The sequence below is a fragment of the Coturnix japonica genome, chromosome 18 (assembly GCF_054131305.1).
Source record: "Coturnix japonica strain WE chromosome 18, WE-NBRP24, whole genome shotgun sequence".
NCBI classification, from domain to species: domain Eukaryota; kingdom Metazoa; phylum Chordata; class Aves; order Galliformes; family Phasianidae; genus Coturnix; species Coturnix japonica.
Window position 1 is genome coordinate 13,311,907 of NC_140680.1, and position 19,496 is coordinate 13,331,402.

General features: G+C 41.1%; 1 protein-coding gene and 1 long non-coding RNA gene across 20 annotated transcripts in view; one reads left to right on the top strand and one right to left on the bottom strand.

Annotated features, from left to right (window-relative positions):
• Positions 1-16,796, top strand: part of LOC107320418 (uncharacterized) — a 25,857-nt gene extending 9,061 nt beyond the window's left edge. For 7 of the 18 annotated variants that reach the window (XR_014935681.1, XR_014935682.1, XR_014935677.1 and 4 more), the window contains 3 exons: positions 3,272-3,381; positions 9,680-9,775; positions 16,193-16,796. Coding sequence is in view for 9 of the 18 variants with exons in the window: in XM_085519324.1 (XP_085375450.1) it covers positions 3,309-3,381; positions 5,521-5,631; positions 9,680-9,775; positions 16,193-16,260 (348 nt within the window). In the remaining 9 variants the exon portion in view is untranslated. Of the gene's footprint in view, positions 1-71; positions 140-3,271; positions 3,382-5,520; positions 5,632-9,679; positions 9,776-16,192 lie in introns of all 18 variants that reach the window. The other 11 variants (XR_014935680.1, XR_004308872.2, XM_085519317.1 and 8 more) reach the window with 5 other exon arrangements.
• The window catches only part of LOC107320419 (uncharacterized), a 20,640-nt gene extending 1,191 nt beyond the window's left edge, over positions 1-19,449 (bottom strand). The window contains exons 1-2 of one of the 2 annotated variants that reach the window (XR_014935684.1): positions 19,349-19,439; positions 13,049-13,124 (exon numbers count right to left, since the gene is read on the bottom strand). This is a non-coding gene — a long non-coding RNA (uncharacterized LOC107320419). Of the gene's footprint in view, positions 1-13,048; positions 13,125-19,348 lie in introns of both variants that reach the window. The other variant, XR_014935683.1, reaches the window with a different exon arrangement.
• Positions 19,450-19,496: the final 47 nt, after the last annotated feature.

The window sequence follows — 19,496 nt, forward strand, 5'->3', positions numbered from 1 at the left end:
CTGGTTTTATATAATGTTGATTTAACTGATTGCATGCCAGTGAAGTCGAGGTATATTTTCATACCTCTCAGAACCTGCACAGCTTTGTGAGGGTCTTCATCCTCCTTCCATCAATACTGCAGTGCAACCATTTAGTTTGGTAAGTCATGTGGGGAGCTGAGCTATAGCTGGTCCTGATCAATATTACTAATTGATTATAGCTGTTTGATAAGGCAGCACTGATTTCCTTTGGCACCTGAAGCGAGTAACTGCTATTAAGAAGTAGTCGTGTCATTCAGCTATTCTGTGTACACTGGAGATAACAGGTTGAATTGCAGTGGCAGCCATTAGGAATATATTCTTCCTATGGGATGTGTAATCACTAGAACGGATAATCTGAGAAAACATTCAAATACGTGTCTTTTGGTGTCAGAATGGGTGTAGGTGTTGCTGGTTCTGTTTCTGCAATAGGGAATAGACCAGATACTAATAGCAGCAGCAGTGCTCTGATGCCTTCTGTGAGTTTGAATCTGAGAGGCCCAAGATTTATGTATATATATTTTTTTCCTTCTAAAATTATAGCTATAGATGTGAGTGGAGTGGGAGACTCCATCAGCAGCAGCTCTAATTGACGCTCTTTGAGACTGAAAGCAGTGATGCCAAACGCTTATAAACCCTTTTACCCATTGTGCTGGTTAGAAAGGAAAATTAAAATACAAAGATTTTAGTGAATTAATATTTGAACACTAATTATTCAAATGGCTTCTGATTAATGAGTTGCAAGTCAGGTTGGTTTGGCAAATAGCATTTTGATAAGGTATTTGTAAGACAGATAGTTGTGAGATGGTAAGTTGAAGGTATAACACTGTAACCTTAATGACGATGTTAATGCAGAAATGATGTAAATGTGTATGAGCAATTACTGTATGAAGTCACTTGGGTACATCAGGACAAATTGAGTACAGACAAACTGATCAGCATCAGCTAAGCATAGAATCATTGTAGAATGAAGCTGGGAGAAATCTCAGCAGATTATGGCTGAGTCCATCTTCTTTCACAACAGGATCAAACCCACCTTGTGGCATTCGTGGCATAAGCAAAAATGTTTCTTTTCCACTTTGTGTCAGACTTTTGTGAGCTACAGGACTGTTACTGCACCTGTCCTGGCTGTCCTGATCCTGTCAGGGCTGTTATTGCCTCTTTCCTCAGTCTTCTCTCTTCTGAGCACTTCTATTCTCCACCTTTGGATTCAGGTCATGTTTTCCAGACCTCTAGCCATTGTTATGCTTGCTGCTTGCCCTGTCAGCCCTTCCTGAGGAGCATTATCCAAGACTGGACATGCCTGTGCACTGAGGCATTACTAATATTGAATACAGTAAGAGGACCTGCAAGATGTCTTGTAGGTAATTCTTCTGTTAATATATCCACGCAGCATTTGAGCTATCACAGCCTTCAGGTATTTTTTTTCTGCCCACCTGTTGCATGTGCTGTATTTGAGTACTTTGCTCCTGCCTAAGTTAAAATGCTACACTTATTACAATTGAGATGATTCCTATTTTTATAGACAGCTTGTCCAAGTTGTCAGAAGTTTTTAATACTTCTATCTCCTGTGTATTTGTAGTCACTCTTCACAGATTTAATCTTGGCAGGTTTAATAAACAGTCCATTTCTTCAGCCTGGCTATCAATAAAATATTGAATGGAACTGATGAAAGCTGAATAATCATTCAATTTCTCCTTTAAATTTCACAGTGAACCATTGGAAACTGATCTCAGTGTGTGGATTCCGACCAGATTTGTGTTGTGGCTTCAACTTGGGCATTCATACACTCGTGAATGTCATGTGGGAGAAGTTGCATGCCTCAGTAACACTGAGCTATGTGGCATCTGCTGCTTCTTCCCTATCTGCAAAGTCTTATCTACTAGAGAGGGAAATTAGACCCAGTCAGCTTGGTTGCTTCATGAGGAGTTAATGTTGACAAGCCCTCATCTCCTTATTAGTTTCTGTGTGCTTGAGAAATAATTCAGATTATCCAGGTGTTTTTCTCTTCCTGGAAATTAAATCTTTTGGTGCCTTAGTGATTCTGTTTGACTTGCAGAATATAACTTTTAATGATTCAAGTTGCTTCAACATGTAGGAACTTTAAGGACAGTTGTGAAGGCAATGATATAGACTTCTTACCAGGAGAAAACCTGTGCTAACGACACAAAAGACTGTTGAGAAAATGGTGAAAAGAATATTTTAACAAAAAAGAAAAAAAAAATCAGTCTGAGAAATTAAGGAGCAAATTCAGTCTCACATGAATAAGAAATTTCAAGTTAGCTTGGGAGTATTCTGAACGTTTGGTCCTACAAGTCTGAATAGTCTTGTACAGATACAATCAGAGTCATTTAAAAGAAGTTGGGAAACCTTAAATTTAGCTGCTCCAACTTCCTTTCCCTGTAATAGATTGGTAGTGAAGATCTAAGAAAATAGAAATAGAGATTAGAATAAATTTCATAACCTTTTAACCCACAAAGCCCGGATCTCTTCAGCAAAGTGTTTTCTGAACTCTAATATGTGCTCAGTGTTGACACGGACTTATTCACAGAACAGAATGACCTTTGCACAGCTCATTGTAAGCGCATGTGTGATGAGTTCTCCTATCTCCTGTTCAAAACAGCCACCTGACAGTTAAGTTTGATCTCACCTAAGCGAGGTATTAGACTTTGTCTCAAAGCACTTCTGCTGGTGCATTTGGTACCTTGTGTACAGGAGGTGTGTGTATATTTATATGGATGTTCCTGTGTGTCAGTGAATGATGAACATGTATTGCATCAGTACGAACCCTTTGCTGGATTTCAGAAGCTTGAGTTTTGCCTGAATTCAGTATTCTAAAGGGCAATAAAACCCGTGCCTCAACAAACCCTTAATCATGCATTAACGAGCCTTGTGGTCGGTACCTCTTTTCTGTGCATTTTGTTGTGTAGAATTACCATAGTCGTGTTTTGAAATGTTTGGAAGATGTAACCTACTGGCAGAGGAGGGAAATGCAAAGTATCCTCCGAGTCCCAAAATGTAGGCAGATGCATTCCATTTTGAGAGCAAGAATTTTGAAGGATGTGCAGGGGACCTGTTAAGATGCTTTACTTCTATGTCCCTTTTTATTTTTACCATCTTCTTTAGTGTAGGTCCCCTTCTCCTTCCTGGTTCTTATAGCTTGAGGAGCTGCAGAAGTACTTTAGAAATCACTGATGCGTGAAAAGTGTTCTGTCATTCTGGCATCCTTTGGTTTTGTGTGTGCCCTCCGCAGGCAGGCGCTCACTGCGAGGCTGGAAACGTTCTTGGTGATGGAGCTGAGACACATGAAGTTACCGAGGGCAGGAGTGAAAGGCGATTCGGTGCAGATTTCGCAACAGAGAGGTGAGTCATTTCTTAATAGTGAGGACTTTTGAACGTTACCTCTAGGTGACTTCTATTACAAGGCAGCAGTTAACATATTGCTGTGAATTGGCTCGGAAAAAAAGATTAAATTGCAAAAGTACACGAATTTTAAATAGAAATAATAATGACAATAAAATTGGTTGAAAGAACAGAGCTACAGTAACAAGGTAACATTTTAAAAATAAATGGGTAGCTAGGAAAGGTTGTAGGGAGACATGCTGCTCAGAGATCACAGAGGCACCTAGGGTTGACAGTTTCTATGACTGCATGGAGCAGAGACACGCAGCCAGCCCCCGCTCTCCCCTGGCGTATTATACTGCACAGCAATCAGGCTTAGTAACACATTGCTGAGAGAGACTCCCACTAGTTAGTATTCATTATAGATGGCATTTTTCAGATTGCAGCGCAGCAGTGTAAACAAGTGATGCTGGAGGAAGGGTGGAGAACAGCATTTCTCCAAGCTGTGATTTATTTCCTGTTGATATTTACTTGGCTACACGAAACTGAGGTACCACCAGTTTTAGGAAGGGAAAGTAACTCTCAAACCACCAGCATTTTCCAGCATTTTTGCAGGAGAGCAACATGGCAGGAGGCAAAACACAGTTCCAGCAGTAGGATATGAGCGTGGCTTCCTTGTGAGGCTGAGACATCTGGTAGACCTCACTGTGTGAGTTATTGTGTGTCTGCAGGCCTGCCTGGATGCTGCCAGCTGCCTGCTCTGCACTCCCATTTACACTTCACTTTGTACATCTTGTCTGCACGAGGAGGGAGCCTGTCTCTGCAGATAGGGTGCTGTTGTGCTGGGTCACCCTCAGCTATGAACAGAAAGCCACCCGGACACACCGGTATGCTGAGAAGGACTGGAATCTCAAAGGTGCTGAGTTTGACCAGCTGCTGACATGTCCAAGTCTGGCTCAGCATTGGCTGGTGGCCCAAAGAGCTGTTACCCCTGCATGCTTGCCCTGTTTGCAGAGAGGGGGCTGCATGGCTCACATTGCATCCCATGGAGGCTGGCCCCATACTACTTGTTTTGTTTTTATTCTCGGGCTGGCATTTTTTGTTGTTGTTCTGTGAGACCAGTTTTTTCCCCTCACATGAGCCTGCTCTCAGCCACCCAAAAAACAACGCAGCTCAGCCATGACATATAAATCATGAATTACTGTAAGCCACAAGGGTGCAGTGTGGTGGCGGTGCTCTCCATCCTTTCCTTTCCAGCTGGGGCTGTTCTCTTTCCTCCAAAGCCTGCTTGCTTTTGAAATACCTGGGTTGATACCTATCTTTTTTTTCTTTTTTTTTCCTTTTTTTTCTTTTTTTTTCCTGAGAGGTGTTAATGACAGATTGTCTTAAGGGTATTTGATTCCTTCCATAACTACTTCACAGTAATAACTAACTTATGAATGGGACCTATTCAAAAATGCAGGAGCTTCTTAAAAGGAAATTAAAAGCAGCGGATATAAGCATGCAGAAGATGAGAAACTAGATGAAAACACCCTATCCGAAGCTCAGAGCAATATATCACAAAGTGGAATGATTCTGCAGGGGACAAAAAAGGCAATATTCCAACTGCTGAGTGGAAGTCAGTATTCAAAGTCTGGGAGTTCTGAGCAAATAAAGAAACTATTTAAAAAGAAACAGAAAAGAACAGCAACCCTAAGCAAACAAACAGCAAAACCTACAAAAACAAACAAGAAAAACCCCACCAAAACAGCCCACCACCAAAACCTATAAACTATCAAGCTAAACCTATAGGGCAGGCAAGGGAAATCCTTAAGGAAATCCTTAAGGAAAGACTAGAAATATTTAAAATGAACACAATCAGGTACTTTTCCAGAGATTTGTGAATTACTGTGAGAGAGGAAAAGCACTGAAAGGCAAACAGAGCTTTGTTGATGTTTGCTGTGGTTAAGGTTGGTTATTCTCCCTTGAGAGCCAAACTTATGGGGACAAGTGTAAGGAACTGTCTCAAATTAAGTGACATTAAAATGCATTTTAGGACTAATTGATAAGATGAAGAGTCAGAAAGTGCCAAGACCATATGGTATTCACTCAAGAGCTCTGAAGGAAAACAAATATGCAATTATAGAGCTACTATAGTTTGTAACCCGTCACTTAAATCAGCCTCCCTGCAGGAGGCATGGAAGATGGTTAATGTGACAACAATTGCTGAGAAGGTCCCCAGGAGTGAAATGGAGAACTGCAGACCGTCACATTGGAGTCTGTACAGAGCAAGTGAGTGGAAATTGTAAGAATATAATGTATAAATGGATAAAATCTGGTCTGTTAGGGAACGTTTTTCCAGTGAGAAACTGCATTTCACAAATCCACTGTGCAGTCCTGTGAAAGTCTACTGAAGATGCAGGTAATCTGGTTACAGGAACTTAGGAAATGCTCTAGTGGGTCAGAGTGACACTCATCTGCCTGGACTGTCCGCCTCTTGTAGCTACAGCCACAATTTTATGAGCCTTACTCATATCCCTCTTGTTGCCTCCTCTCCAAACTCTGAAGCCCTCTCAGTGTCTCTTCCAAAGCAAGAACTTGAAACCAATCTGGCTTATGGTTCTTCCCAAAACATGCAATTAAGCTGCAGAATCCTTTGCTGTGGGATGTTATGGATGCTCCAAGTTTACTTGTGCTCTGGGGTTATTAGGAAAAGTTAATGGAGAAAAATGAAGTTATGGCATAACCTGTTAGATAGCAAACGCAAAGTCAGTGGTTCAAAAAGTCCAAAGGCATGCTGGGAAACAGAATAATGTTCCAAGAAAGCATCGCTGTATTCTGGCTATGTTCTTAAGCTCATTCCCCAGACATTTGTATGTAAAAGCAGGCACTGCAGTAGGGGAACCTTCGATCTGACCCAGTGCAGGCTTTCTTGTGCTTTGTTATGTTCTGTCAAAAGAAAATGAAACGTAGCTGTGAATGTAAACACTTCTGATGGTAACAGTGAGCACTGAACTCATCTCCCCCACTATACAAGCAAGCGATGAATTTTTATTTGAATGCTAATGAAGATCTCACCAAGATGCTGCTAGGTCTCATCTAGCAATATAAAGAGAAAAGCTTACATGGTGGAAATGAACAAAGAACCCTTATAAAAGGATGAAAATGTGTTGCAAATATTGATGTCGTTAACCACTCGTGGGTCAAAGGCATACTTGAAGCTACAGATGTAATTTGGAGTAGGTAACCAAATACTAAGAAGAGTGTTTTCTTACAATTAATCCATGTTTTTCTCTAAAAGGAAAAACTGATATCTCTTACGTTCCTTTAACTTCAAGCAATCCGGGCTTTAAGTCAAAAAGCAGATCTTTCTGCAGCGATACAGTACATACCGGATCTCTTTTGGTTCTTGGATCAGAGCTGAGGCAAGCTTCTTTTACAAATTTGTGCTGCAGTCTACTAAAAGAGCTGTTCCCTGCCAGGAGAATATTACATACAGTACTGAGGAAAATGAACAGAGTCAGCTTGTTTGAGAGCTAACTGATGCTTACTCACAACACTGATAAGCCTGACATTTACTGAGAAGTGCCACAATTCTCAGTCCAATGAAAATTCCCAAGAGGGTGTATTTTTCAGTTGTATTTCACATTCTATTGACTCAGGATAAGCTGGAATTTTCTGATGTAAAAAAAGAAAGTGGAACCCAGCTCCTCCACTTGTGTTACATACAGATGTACAAGCCGTCCTTGGCACGTTAATGATTGTGGTGTGTTTAATGATGCTCTACAAGTTGCTTGTGCTTTATGTGCCGTATTTCATTCCTGTGGTGTATTAAAAGCACTTCCACAAGAGTTCTCGGTGCCTTGATTGCAATTACAAAAGTTATACTTGGAATACTGTCACTTAACACCTCAACATAAAAGCAAAATCTGGTAGTGAAATACCTGTTTGTAATACTAGGCAGTGTTCTGACTCTTATTCTAATCTCTGCGTGCCGGTCTGTGATTTGACTTCATGTAGCACCCAAAATATCTGGCCATATAGGATTCTTCTGGAATAGGCCTTGCCTGAGAAAGGCTGTCAAAAGGTTTTTGAATGTTAAAGTAGATTATGTCAAGCAGTTCCCTTTTGATCATTATTATAAAGATATGTTTGAATAATTCTAAAATATTAGTGATGCAAAATGTTCATTACGGACATTGTGATAATTAGCTCCTACAGTAATCGTGTTTCTTATCTAGGAATTCCATTATTCTGCTTTTAATTATCATTTTTACCAACTTTCAATGCACAGAGCAATTTCTCTGGCTCATCTACTATCCTTTTAATGTAGAGAAGTAACCCAAATATCGGCTAGGAATTTGCTAACAAAATAGGTTTTTTTTGTTTGCTTTTTTTTTAAGGAAAAAGATATTCTTATTTATCAAAACTTGAACTTTTCACAGGAACATATGTTCCAGATGTCAAGAGTTGCAAAATCCATCACTTCAGGTGGTAGTTTGCTCCCAAATTTAATCATCACTACTGTTAAAAAATGTGTGTTTCATTTCTGGTTTGAATCACTTCCATTTTTCAGCCCTTGGTCTTTCTTATGTCTCTGCTAGATTAAAAAGTGCTGGTTGATATTTTCCCCTTGTGAAGGTAGTTATCGAATCACCCCACAATTGAGCTGTTTAAGTTTCTCGGTTACATGCTCTTCTCATACACTTCTTATGGCTCTTTTCTGCCCCCAAACTAATCTTTCAACAGCTTTAAATGTGAACATCAGAATTAGATATACTGGTAGTTTCAGTGGTGCCGTACCCAGAGGTTGAACGGATTCCTCATTTCTAATGACTTCTGCCATTTTATCTCGCTGTAACCCTGAGCATTGGTGGTTAGCTCCTTGTCCATTAAGACCTCGTAAGTCATCACCATTACACTGCAAGACATGATTTTCTGTTCTATAAGAGCCGCCCATATTCTCTGTTGGTCCATTGACTACTTCTTCTTGAAAATACTCCTTTGGTATCTTGCATAATGTTTAAGCCTGTCTTCCCGAATGTTCAGGATCTAATAGTTCTGAAAAGCAGTTGTACTGTGTTTCTGTATATTGGATCTCCACCCTTTTATTCCTTTGTGCCATTACCTCAATTTATTTATGAATAATAGAGGTCCCCATCTTTAGTATTTCACCTGTCAGCATCCAACACTTACTCTTACTTCACTGGTGACCGATAACTCCACTCATATACTTACATCCTTACGGCTCAGCCAGTACAGCCAGAATCCTCTTTTCCAGTACAAATTTTAGTCTTAATAAATTCTTTTGAATGTTTTAAAAATACATAAAAATGATCTCACTCTTAGGACCTATATTCTTTCCTCTTGCTTGTGACTGCGCACTATGGTACACCATCAGCCTCGTCATTGTGTTTTACTTTTTTTGCTGTGTTGAGATCTGATTTTGTTATCTGGGTCAATACAGCTTTTTTAAAACCTTACTTTTGCTTTATATACACACATTAACAGTTCTTAATTTGGGTTTGTTTAACTTCTTGGTCTGATGTCGTCTTGATATAATACAGTTTCATGTATGAATTGTTTTCATCTCTGTGCTGAGCTTTTCCTCTGAACTAGCTGGATACACAGAGCATTTTTATTTTACCAACTCTTAGTAATGTTTGCTTTAGCTCATGACAGATTTCCCCCAGCTCCCACTTAATTAAACACATCATATACGTTTTCCTTGTGAAAAGTCTGATTTCACTTTTGACTTTTGATGGAGACCGTCACCTCCGGATAGCATCTTCTTCTCCTCTGCCTAATTGGAGTTGTGTGTGTAACTGGAGGGGTTTTGGAGAAACTGTCAACAGTACCCTAGGGCTAAATCTTCTAGCCAGCAGATTGACTTTGCCTTCCAGGATCCTTCGCTTACATTTCCCTTTAAAATCTGTGACATGTGGTAGGACCTCATGCTCCTCCCTAGCATTTTCTAGCATCCACATAGGTGTCTCATAAAAGACCCCTTCATGTTCTGCCTACAAGTCTGCAAATCTCTGTCATCACATCCACAGCTACCGTTGCTCCTGGTATTTAAATTCCCATCAGCACAGTAGACCAAAAGTTCTTCACTATAAATGTATTTTGAGATACAGCCTTCCTGGAGCTGTCAGCTTGCTTTTCCTCAGCTGGGAGGCAGCTTCCTGCTATGCTGTGCTCTTCTAAAGTGCCTATTGTGAGAGGAGCCTGAGCCTCCTCAAAGGGGAGATAAGAGCAACTAATCTGGGCTTGGCCTACCCGCTTATGTCCTTTTACACTGTTTTTGTGCCTTGTATTTGTTCTATCTTTGCTCTTCCAGATCAGAAGCTCTGGCCTCAAACTGCTCTGGGTGAAACAGTGGCTGAAGCAATTACTGAAGCGTTAGTGACTGTCCTGGAAGTTCCTGGAAGGGCAGGTAAGATCACTGAGCAGTGTACAAGGGCAAACAGTGAACTTTTGGAGGAATGAAAATCAGGGAAGGAGAGACCACCCTTCATGGAAATGAGTCTGAAAAAAAAAATCAAATACACGATCAATTGAGGGCAAATAGAAGGTTTAAGAAAAACAAAAAAACCAAAAAAAACCCAAACACAAAAAAGCCCACCACAGATTTACCAAGAATAAATCATGCAATCTCACTGTAATTTTCTTCTTTGAGAAAATAATGTCTAGTAGATGAAGAGGAGGCAGCAGATGGGACATATTTTGCTTTAGGAAAGCTTTTGAAACTGTTCCACATTATTCCCTCGGAAGCAGACTAAAGAAATATGGTCTATATCAGTGTGCCCAGTATTTCTGGCTGGGTGAGACACTTACCTTCTTTCTGTATAAGGGAGAGACCATATGTTGCAGCCCTTCTCCTAACACATAACTGTATTGTGAAAGCATAGAAGAGCCAGTGCTTCCTGGGGCAATGAGATTTATGGCATATGTGCAGATAGATCCACATACTGCCATGATCAGAGGCCATAAGTGGGCTTTCAGTGAACTCGAAATAGTCCATCCAGTGGGCAGCCCTCCTTTCTGCAGGTCTGGATTTGGAAAAGAGTAAGAGAAATTATGGCCAAGTCAATTGTCCTGGGAGGCAGGATGCAGTTCACAGCTTCAGGTTCATCCTTTAGAAGATACGTGATGTTACTGTCATGTGGGTGGCAATGGTGCACTGTCAGACTGAGAAGTTATTTTGACTGATGCCTGGCTAGGGTGTGTCCTGGGCCCAGTTCTACTCAGTATGTTAATTAATGGCTTGTATGGTTTAACAAAGAACTCAGTCACAAGATTTGTGGATACCCCAAGATGCACTTTGAAGGTCAGGGTCAAAATTTTAATCAAGATCAAGAATATGAAATAAAAAGACTCGAATGTGCCAAAAGAGCAAATGAATATCCAAGTATATAAAAAAAGACACTGCTGACTGAGGCTGAAGCATATCATGGCAAGATACAAGAATTAGAGAAAATCAGAAGTTAAACACAAGAGTCGCATTCTGGGAAATGTAACCAAAATGCATTATTAAAATCTGGGGGGAAGTTTCCTTTTCTGCAGTGCTGCTGAGGACTTTTCTGGATCTCTGTATCCACATTTAGTGTTAGAGTTGTGAATCATGCGGATACCAATGACAGAGGAATGAGTGGGAAAAGAAATTGTGAAAGTGGAACATGGTGTTATAAATTGTCCCAGTACCAGACAAGCAGATTTTCAGTTGTTGGTGAGGTAGCTTTTACAAGAGAGATAAGCTATATAAATCAACGTGGAACTAGATTGCAAGGTTTTAACTTTCTGAAACAATGAGATATTTTTATAGTTGAGATTTGTGGAAACTCACCAACTAAGCAGCAAAACGTGGTTCAAGATGGCAGCTCCTCTTCAAGAGAAATAAGCAAATTCTTGTAATTTAGAAAAATGCAAAGAACTGAAATCAATAGTATTGAGTAAGGAAATTGCAAAGAATTGTCTCAGCAATTAAAGTTCAGGCTAAGCAGGCCCTGTGAAAAATGGGCAACTAGATCAATAAAAAATATAGAAATACAAATGCTGCAAGTCTGAAGCCTAAAAGAGGTGAACAAGAATGTCTGATTTTAAAGGAAGTTATTGATATAATAAATGCCTCGGAAACTTGGCAGAAAGGTGGAAAGCTCTAATATGGAACAAATAATAGAGGAAGGATGGAAAGGGGGTACATTAGTGGTGAAGCAGTGGAGGGTATGAGGAATTGTCCCTAAATGAAGTTTCAGTAGAGGACATTTTGGAACAAATCAATAAGACGAACAGTAAGAAGGCACCAAGATAAGATGATGCTCAATCAAGAGTTCTGAAAGACCTCAAACACTAGATTAAGAGAAAGCTAAATGTAGCATGAAAAGTGTCATTTAAGTTGACCACACTTCAAGAAGAATGGGAAGTGGCAAATGTGTCTTCAGCCTTGAGGAAAAAGGACTCCAGGACTAATGTGAAAAACCATAGATCAGGAGATCTCACTTCCAAACTGAATAAGTGGGTAAAAACTGCAATAATAAAGAAGAGAACCAGTAGACGGTTTCATAAATGTGATTTATTTGGAAAAAGTCATTACAGTTCTTGCAGAAGGAGACCGTGTCTCATAAATCTATTTGAACTCTTTGAAGATGTCAACACGCTTGTAGGTAAGGCTGATCTAGTTGATATAGTGTGTAAGGACTCCCAAACAAATGTCAATAAGTCTTCCTGCAAAGGCTCTTAAAGCAGTTATGCTGGGATAAAAAAAAAAAACGGTGTCCTCCTGTAGGTAAATAAGACAGAGAAAAAATAGGACAAAAAGTGGGAGAAAACATCAATGTTCCTACTGAAAGGATCATCATGATTTGGTCACACAACTATTAAGAGTTAGGACCTGTGCTTTTCAATAATGTACTGGCAAGGTTTGTGGATGACGCAAAATTAACTGAGAAAGTCACATCTAACCCCGCCAAGAGAGGAAGGTGGATCTCATGATAGTGAGTGACTGTGTCAGAAGTGGCATGTGAAAGTCAATGCTAATAAATGCAAAGTAGTTTCTCTGGGAATATACATATTAAATCACATTTTCTACTTATTCAGTTATGGATTGAACATGAAGTTATTATCACTCAGAAATAGAGTGACTGTAGGATAGCACTCTGAAAGCACTGATGTAATGACCAGCAGCAATCAAAAATTCAAACTGAATGACAGAGAATGTTGAAAAAGAAAAAAGGAGAAGAAAAACATGATTATATGATTATGTCACTACGTAAATGTTTGACAAACCCACATATTGATTAATACGTGCACTTCTGTTCATCCTGTCGCATAAAAGATAGAACTAAAAATGATGGGTGGGAGTTATTTAGCTCAGAGATCTAGACACCTAAATTTAGGCTTCTATCTGTAGGTGTCAATCTGTGAGGTAGATACCTTAACTCCACCACGAAGTCGAAGTGTTTTAATCTGAATTCCACCCACAGAGAGTATATGAGAAAGGTGGAATGGTTTTCATGTCCGGACGGAGAAAATTGTTAGACCTGGTACAGAGATGTTGAAAATTCCTACCTAGAAAATAATGACGAAGGGATGGCTGTTATTTTTTCAGAATAGAAGTAAAGGCTGTCCCACAAAATTATTGGGCATCAGGTCTAAAACAAAAAGAAGTCATACATTCTCATATAACGTATTATTAAATTGTAGAACTTACCGCCAGAGGCTGTTGTGTAGGTCAAAAAGTATAAATTAATTAAAAACTTCTGGAAGGCTGATGGGAAGATGGTGTCCTGCCAAACAGAATTATGAAGGCTCATTCAACTGTCAAAAGCAATAGAGGCCCCGACCTTCCTATTGCAGGTAGAGGTAAATGGGATGGACGCTGAGGATGCAGAGTAGGACAACAAGGGCAATTTCCAGGCCAGAACAGAGAGTGAGAAAATGGTCTGCACTCCACCAGCATCAATTCCTGAGGTCACTGAATGCCATGAAGGGGCATCCATGGTTTGGATCTCAGGAACAGAAAGCGTGGTATTCCCCAGCCTAGGCTTGGAGGGAAGGAGGGAAAAAGGGAGGGAAAAAGGAAAGTACTGCTTGAAATCCAGTATAGGAGTTTTAAATATTAAGGTAGAGTAATGATGGACATAGAACTAGCCACTAGTTATGTCCAGAACATGGGAACGAGAGGCAGTGTTCATAGTTCATGGTCTTCAGCACTTTGGAGTTGAATGAATGAAGGGAATGCTGCAAGCCACCAGCAGCTCTGTACTTCCCAGGGCTTCCAGCTAGTTGCTCCTACCTGGGGCTCAAGATTTAAGTACTGGAATTCAGATACTGCTTCTGGTCTTTACTAGAGTAATGCTCCTGTGGTTTTTGAAGACTTGAATTGCTAACAGCCACATTCAGCTGAGCTTATCTTGCTCATTCCAGACTCCTTGGGTTTTCCCGTCGTCACTGAAGTTGCAGATGAGATCCCGAATGCAATCAATAACGAATGAATGTGGTCAGGTTGATTGGATGCCTCAGAGGAGTAGCCAACAAGATATGCAGGACTGCAGAGTAAAGCTGGAGAACATCTCCAGCTTTCTGATACGGGGAAGCAAAACCCTGGTTGTACTAAAATATGAGCATGGCTACTACTGCAGATAAGTTTAGTTTAGAATAAAGCTGTGTGGTGTGCTTCCAAACATCCCTCTTTTAATCCTGCTTTCATTTTCCAGTTTGTTTGGATGTATTTTCATGATTCATTTTGTGCTGCAGGAGAAGAAAACACCTTGTTTCCATTTTGAGTTGCTCGGCTGGCCATCCCGGGGGTATTTCCACCTGGCTCTTAAATGGGTGCAGGTATTTTCTGTTGTGCTTAGGCACATCTGAACTTGGCTCCACGGAGCTCAGAAGGACTTAAAGTCCTCTGGAAAACAGTGTTGCTTGTCTACAGTGTGAGCTTGGAAGATGGTGACTTAATTAGATTGGTAGCACTGCTTAAAAGCAAAAGTGGAATTTAATGCAGCTGTCTTTAAAATACACTTCATAAGAAGTCCATGATAAAATGGGAATTGGAAACTCTTAAAGGGGGCTAAATTTGATGGTGACTTTTGTATCCTTTGGTGTAAAGCACACCAAGCTGCCCCTGGTAAAATCAATTAGTAACGTGGGGATCTTTTTCAAGTCTTTTGCTCAAAGTGACGCTTTCTATAAGAACATGGAAGGTTTGGTGGTGGGAGATGCTGATGGTGATTCAGTGTGAAGCATCCTCTCACAGAAGGGCTGGAGCCTCATGTCCACATGTCTGGTAGAAGAGCACTCAAGTGTCCCACTCCAGCATGGAATTCCTGCTTTATTGCATACCTCTAACAAAGACCGTGATTACAGGAGCAGTGCTTCTATTGCCAATATGTGACGTAAGGAGTTCCTTCCCCCTTCTGTCCCAATACTGATGTACTGTCACAACTGTGGGGCTGTCACGGGAGCTTCTTATGCTGGCACAGCCTCTGAAAGGAAAAGATTTGTAATTACATGCAAAAAAGAGAGCGCTCTGAGTAATCTGTGAGCTTTGGTATGCATATGTATGTTCCGCAGTCTCTGGATGGGGATGATCAGCTTTACATGAGCGCTTGTCACCAGGGCAGGACTTTGAGCTTACTGCCTGATACGCTGTTTGAATGCTGTGACCGCAGGACTCCTCATAACATTTCTTGTTGTTTAGTATTATTTTTTTCTCTTGACCTAGAAAATATTTACTCATTTCTTTTTTAACAAATCAGAACTGCTATCCCTAGAAAAAAAATAAAAATTAATAAGGTATTTCGGTGCCTGTCGGGGTGTTGCCAGTGGAAATCAGGGTCAAAAACAGCATCATGGTTCTGGACTTAATTAGATAGGCTGCTTTTCTGGGGCAAGTTGTTGTAAGGAGTTGGGCACCGGGGAATTTTTTGCATTGAGTTAAGAGGAAAGCAGCTTTAACATTTCTTCCTCCGTTTCCTAGAAAATGAGTTTTCTTCGTGGCTTTGGATTGTTCAGCCCAATGTCTCTGTTTTGTCACGATACGTTTCACAACATATTTGTTACATCCACACACCGAACGCTAGAATTAATCAAAACCGAAATGTTTCTAGAGAAAGCCATTTCACGTCTATCTCTGCCCCGAGACTGGCTGCACTGATAGGGATTAGAGGTTGTTACACTAATGACTTAGATTTTTGTCTCGTTGCCAGAACCGTTTCCCAATTTAGAACCTTTTCTTCTGATTAATATTTGTATTCCTCCCACAATTCCTCTTCTTATAGGAATTCGTACTGGGAATTATTCCAGACCTACATAATGTCTCTGAAATCTTTTTATCCCTCTGTTTGCTGATCAGTGGAAAGGATTTTAATGCCAGGTTAGGTAATCGAGATAAATCCTAACTTCATCTAACTTTATCCCTCGACTATGTCTTGGATATTCTAGAAACATTTTTTGTGATCCATAAATAAATTCACATAGGATTTTGATTAATCTTCCTTTTGCTCTTATTTTTCCAGCGAAGCCTCATTACATTAAACGGGAGATCAAACAGAGTGAATTACAGCTTCCACTGTTCGACTTGCACTAGTTTGTTCAGTGCCACACCTTTCTTCGTGTGCTCTGAAAACATACATAAACTCCAAAGAGAACCATTTGTGCACAGCTGGACACGTGCAATGTATTTTAGTGCTGTCCTGAGGCAGGGATGGTTTCTCCCTAATAATGCCTTCTAGCCCCATTCAGTTATTTGAGTGAGCTTGCATAGCAGTGTGGAGTATATGCTGATATAGTTCACTTCTCAGTGCCCCTCATTATAAAGCAGGTGGAGCTAACCAAGCCTGTTCTCTTGCAGGTGCTTGGAGCCAGCAAAGACACGAGGATGCTGCTGCAGTTTGGGAGAGGTGGGGCTCCTGTCTCTGAGAGCTGCATCACAGCACTGCAGTCCTGTGGGCTGGTTCCCTGTGCTTCTGTGTGCCCTCAAGGAGAAGACTTTGGTTTGTGTGACTGCCAGGTGACAACTCGGTACCTCGGAGCTGTCGGGTTCAATGAGCCCAGCGACCGTGGTGGCTTCAGTTCATTAGGAGAACTGGACTGTGCATTACCCCTGACAGTCCTCGCGATAGATGGAATGGAAAAAAACCCTCCCTTGCTTTGACCCACGGTTGCTCTTTCCTCTGATGGTTCATTGATTCCCTTTGCTTCCCTTCTCATTTAACAGATTTTATAAGTTGGGCATTTACAGATCTGCTGCTATTAACATTCAGTGTTAGTGGACCCGGGAGCTTCTCTGCCAACTATTGCGGAGCTTCTGAGCCTGCTGATTTAAAAACGTTCATTGCTGATAGATTCTAACATCTTTCTCAGTTACTAATAGACTGGAAAGTATTTCATCATCTTCAAGCAATGAAAGCAAATCATCCTTCTTTCCAAATACTGAATAAAAGTCTGTTTGAACACTTCTGCATTTTCTGCATAATCCTTCACAATTCCACTGCCCGCACCGAGCAGTGACCCTGTGCTGTTGCTAGGGTTTCTTTTGCAAACACAACTTTCTTGTACTAAGCTCTGTCAGCCATGGATTTTATTCTGAGGTTTCTTTGTTTCATGCTTCTGTTCATGTAGGTCAGGAGTTTTCCTGGCTATTGATTTACAACAAGTTATCTGCAGTACTGGTGTTTGACATTTCGGTGTTTGTTTGTTTGCTGCTATGACTAACAAACGTTAACCAGGCGAGTCAATTGTTTTAAGATTACATGCTGAGTGTCTGACAGTCTATTAATTTTTGCTTGATTTTTTTTAAAGAGCCAAGTAAAATGCCCAAAGAGCTGGGAATAACACACCATTTCCCCAGTGTTCACATACATACGCTTATCTCTGTCATATATATTTGATACTGTGTGCATATGAATACATGTATATATGACCTCCCCAATAGCGATCCCATATAGAACACTTCTGACAAGCTGGAGTCTTTTAATATTTGAAGCGAGGGCTTGCAATATAGCAAAGGAATGACCCTGGTGAGAGATGTGCATTTCTTTTTTCCCTTTGAAATCTGACATGTCACGAGTCTCATTGTGTTAGTCTATGTGTGTTCTGCTGAGACTTGCCAGTGTTGAGCGATGTATTCCACAGAGACCTTGTCCAACAACAAGCACCATCCTGGCTTCAGGCAGGAGCAGGATTTTACCTGCAATACACAGCAGAGGAGCCAGTGCTGGCTGGCAGAGCTCAGAAGCAGTGCAGATAGGAGCACGTAGAATGTATGGAGAAATAGTTGTTCCTGCAACCACAAGCTATCAAGTGGAAATCCAGCAAATTACCCAGGCTGAGAATACGAATTTATCTCGGTAAGTTTTTTCTACAGCACCCCCAGCAGGTGACAAGGCGGTACCATGAAAGCAGGGTGTGCGGCCATTGGGTTTGTCTGTGTGGGTATTATCTGTGTGTTCTTTGTACCTTAGAGCCCAGTGGCTCTCTTTTCTCATAACAACCATTGCACCACTTTCAGTCTGAGGGGCTTTCCTGTGCTGAACCTTCGTCTTGCACTCTCACCGCTGTATCTCTTCATTTTCATTAGCAGCAGATGGAGCGTGAGTCCCACTCCTTCCTTCCCATCCTTGCTGCCAAGAGATCTGTGGTGCCTGGGCATATTTTGCAGATACTTAATCTTCTGCTAGTTTTCATCCAGTGCTTTTGATTAATTTTATCCATGTACATAAAATTATTCTGTGAGTGACACTTTTCATTTAACAATCCCGTTGAAAGCCAGGTTTACTAACCTGATTCCAGTGAAAACATTTAATGCCTCCTCCTTTCGAATCTGAACCTCATGATTATTTTTGCTGTAATCCACTTTTAATTGTAAGTACCCAGCATTCTGCCAGTTCACGCGGCACCGAATGACACAGGGCTGCTCTGGAGTGCTCCAGTGAGCGTCTTCTGGGGAATATTGAAATTCAATGGAAACAACATGAGAACCATTATCTGAAACAGCCTCTTCAGGCAAACCATATGGGGTGAAATATTCTGCACTGCTTCAATAATCTGAGCACAGATACGTTCGCTGGTAACTCTGCAGTAAGCATCACTCATTTGCTTTGTCTGCGCGGTATTAATGAGCCATTTCAATAGACAGCAGGTTTCAACTATATTTGGTGCATATTCATGTCGCTTCCTTCGAGTTGTTGCAAAACTCCTTCCCCTACATTAACTAGAAAGTCTCAGTTATTCTGTCAAGCAATGGGTACCAAAGACAAGGGTCATCCTGTCCTTCCTAGACTCAGCTGAAGAGTGGGGCTGGTGTTTGGAAGAGAGCTGGTGTGGTGGGCGTGCTGCCTTTCTGAGCCTTCCTTCAGCAGGGAGGCTTGGCTGCTGCTTTCAGCAGTGTTTGCCAGGGCTACTTCTTTCTGCACACAAAAAACCTCCATATTATTTTGCGGTTCGTCTGTCACGCGGGGTTTGTGGTTGCTAGCAAGCAGTGGAGCCTCACAGCTCTTCTTACAGATAGATAGCCTCACATTATTATCATGGAGGAGTGAGAATATGCCAAACTCAGAGAGCACAGAAGGAAAAGCTGTATGTTTTGACTGGGCTGATTCGTGCTGTGTCTCTAAATACCTCCCTGTGCTGCTGTTCTGATGTGGTCAGGGGAGCTGAATTGCCCCACACATTGGTGCAGGTACTTGCAGAGCCTCCCTGTGTATGTTCCATATTCCACTGGGCTGATAGACTCCAAAGAACCAAGATGTACACAGAGACCTGAGAAGGGGTGTCAGAAGCCCAACAGAGCATCTGGTTTAGTACTGAAAACCACGTGGAGGGGTTCAGGGAGTGGAAAAGTTACTTGAAATTTAATACATATTTTGACCAGCACCCTGTTTTCTTTGTCAGCATTCAGCAACCTTCCTTTATTTCAGTGCTTTTTTTAAATGGCAACTATAAGGAGCTTAAAGCAGACAGCAGCTGAAAAGATGTATGAATAGATCAGCGTATGAAGGTTACTCACAGGTCCTCCCAGGGAGAAGTGTTCACACTGCAGTCTTGAACGAACCACTTTCCAAGCAAGGCAGCTCAGATGTTTAAACAGCACCGCAAGGATAACTGAAAGAGGCTGAAGGTTGCCAACACCAAACTAGATTAACTTATAAACTTAT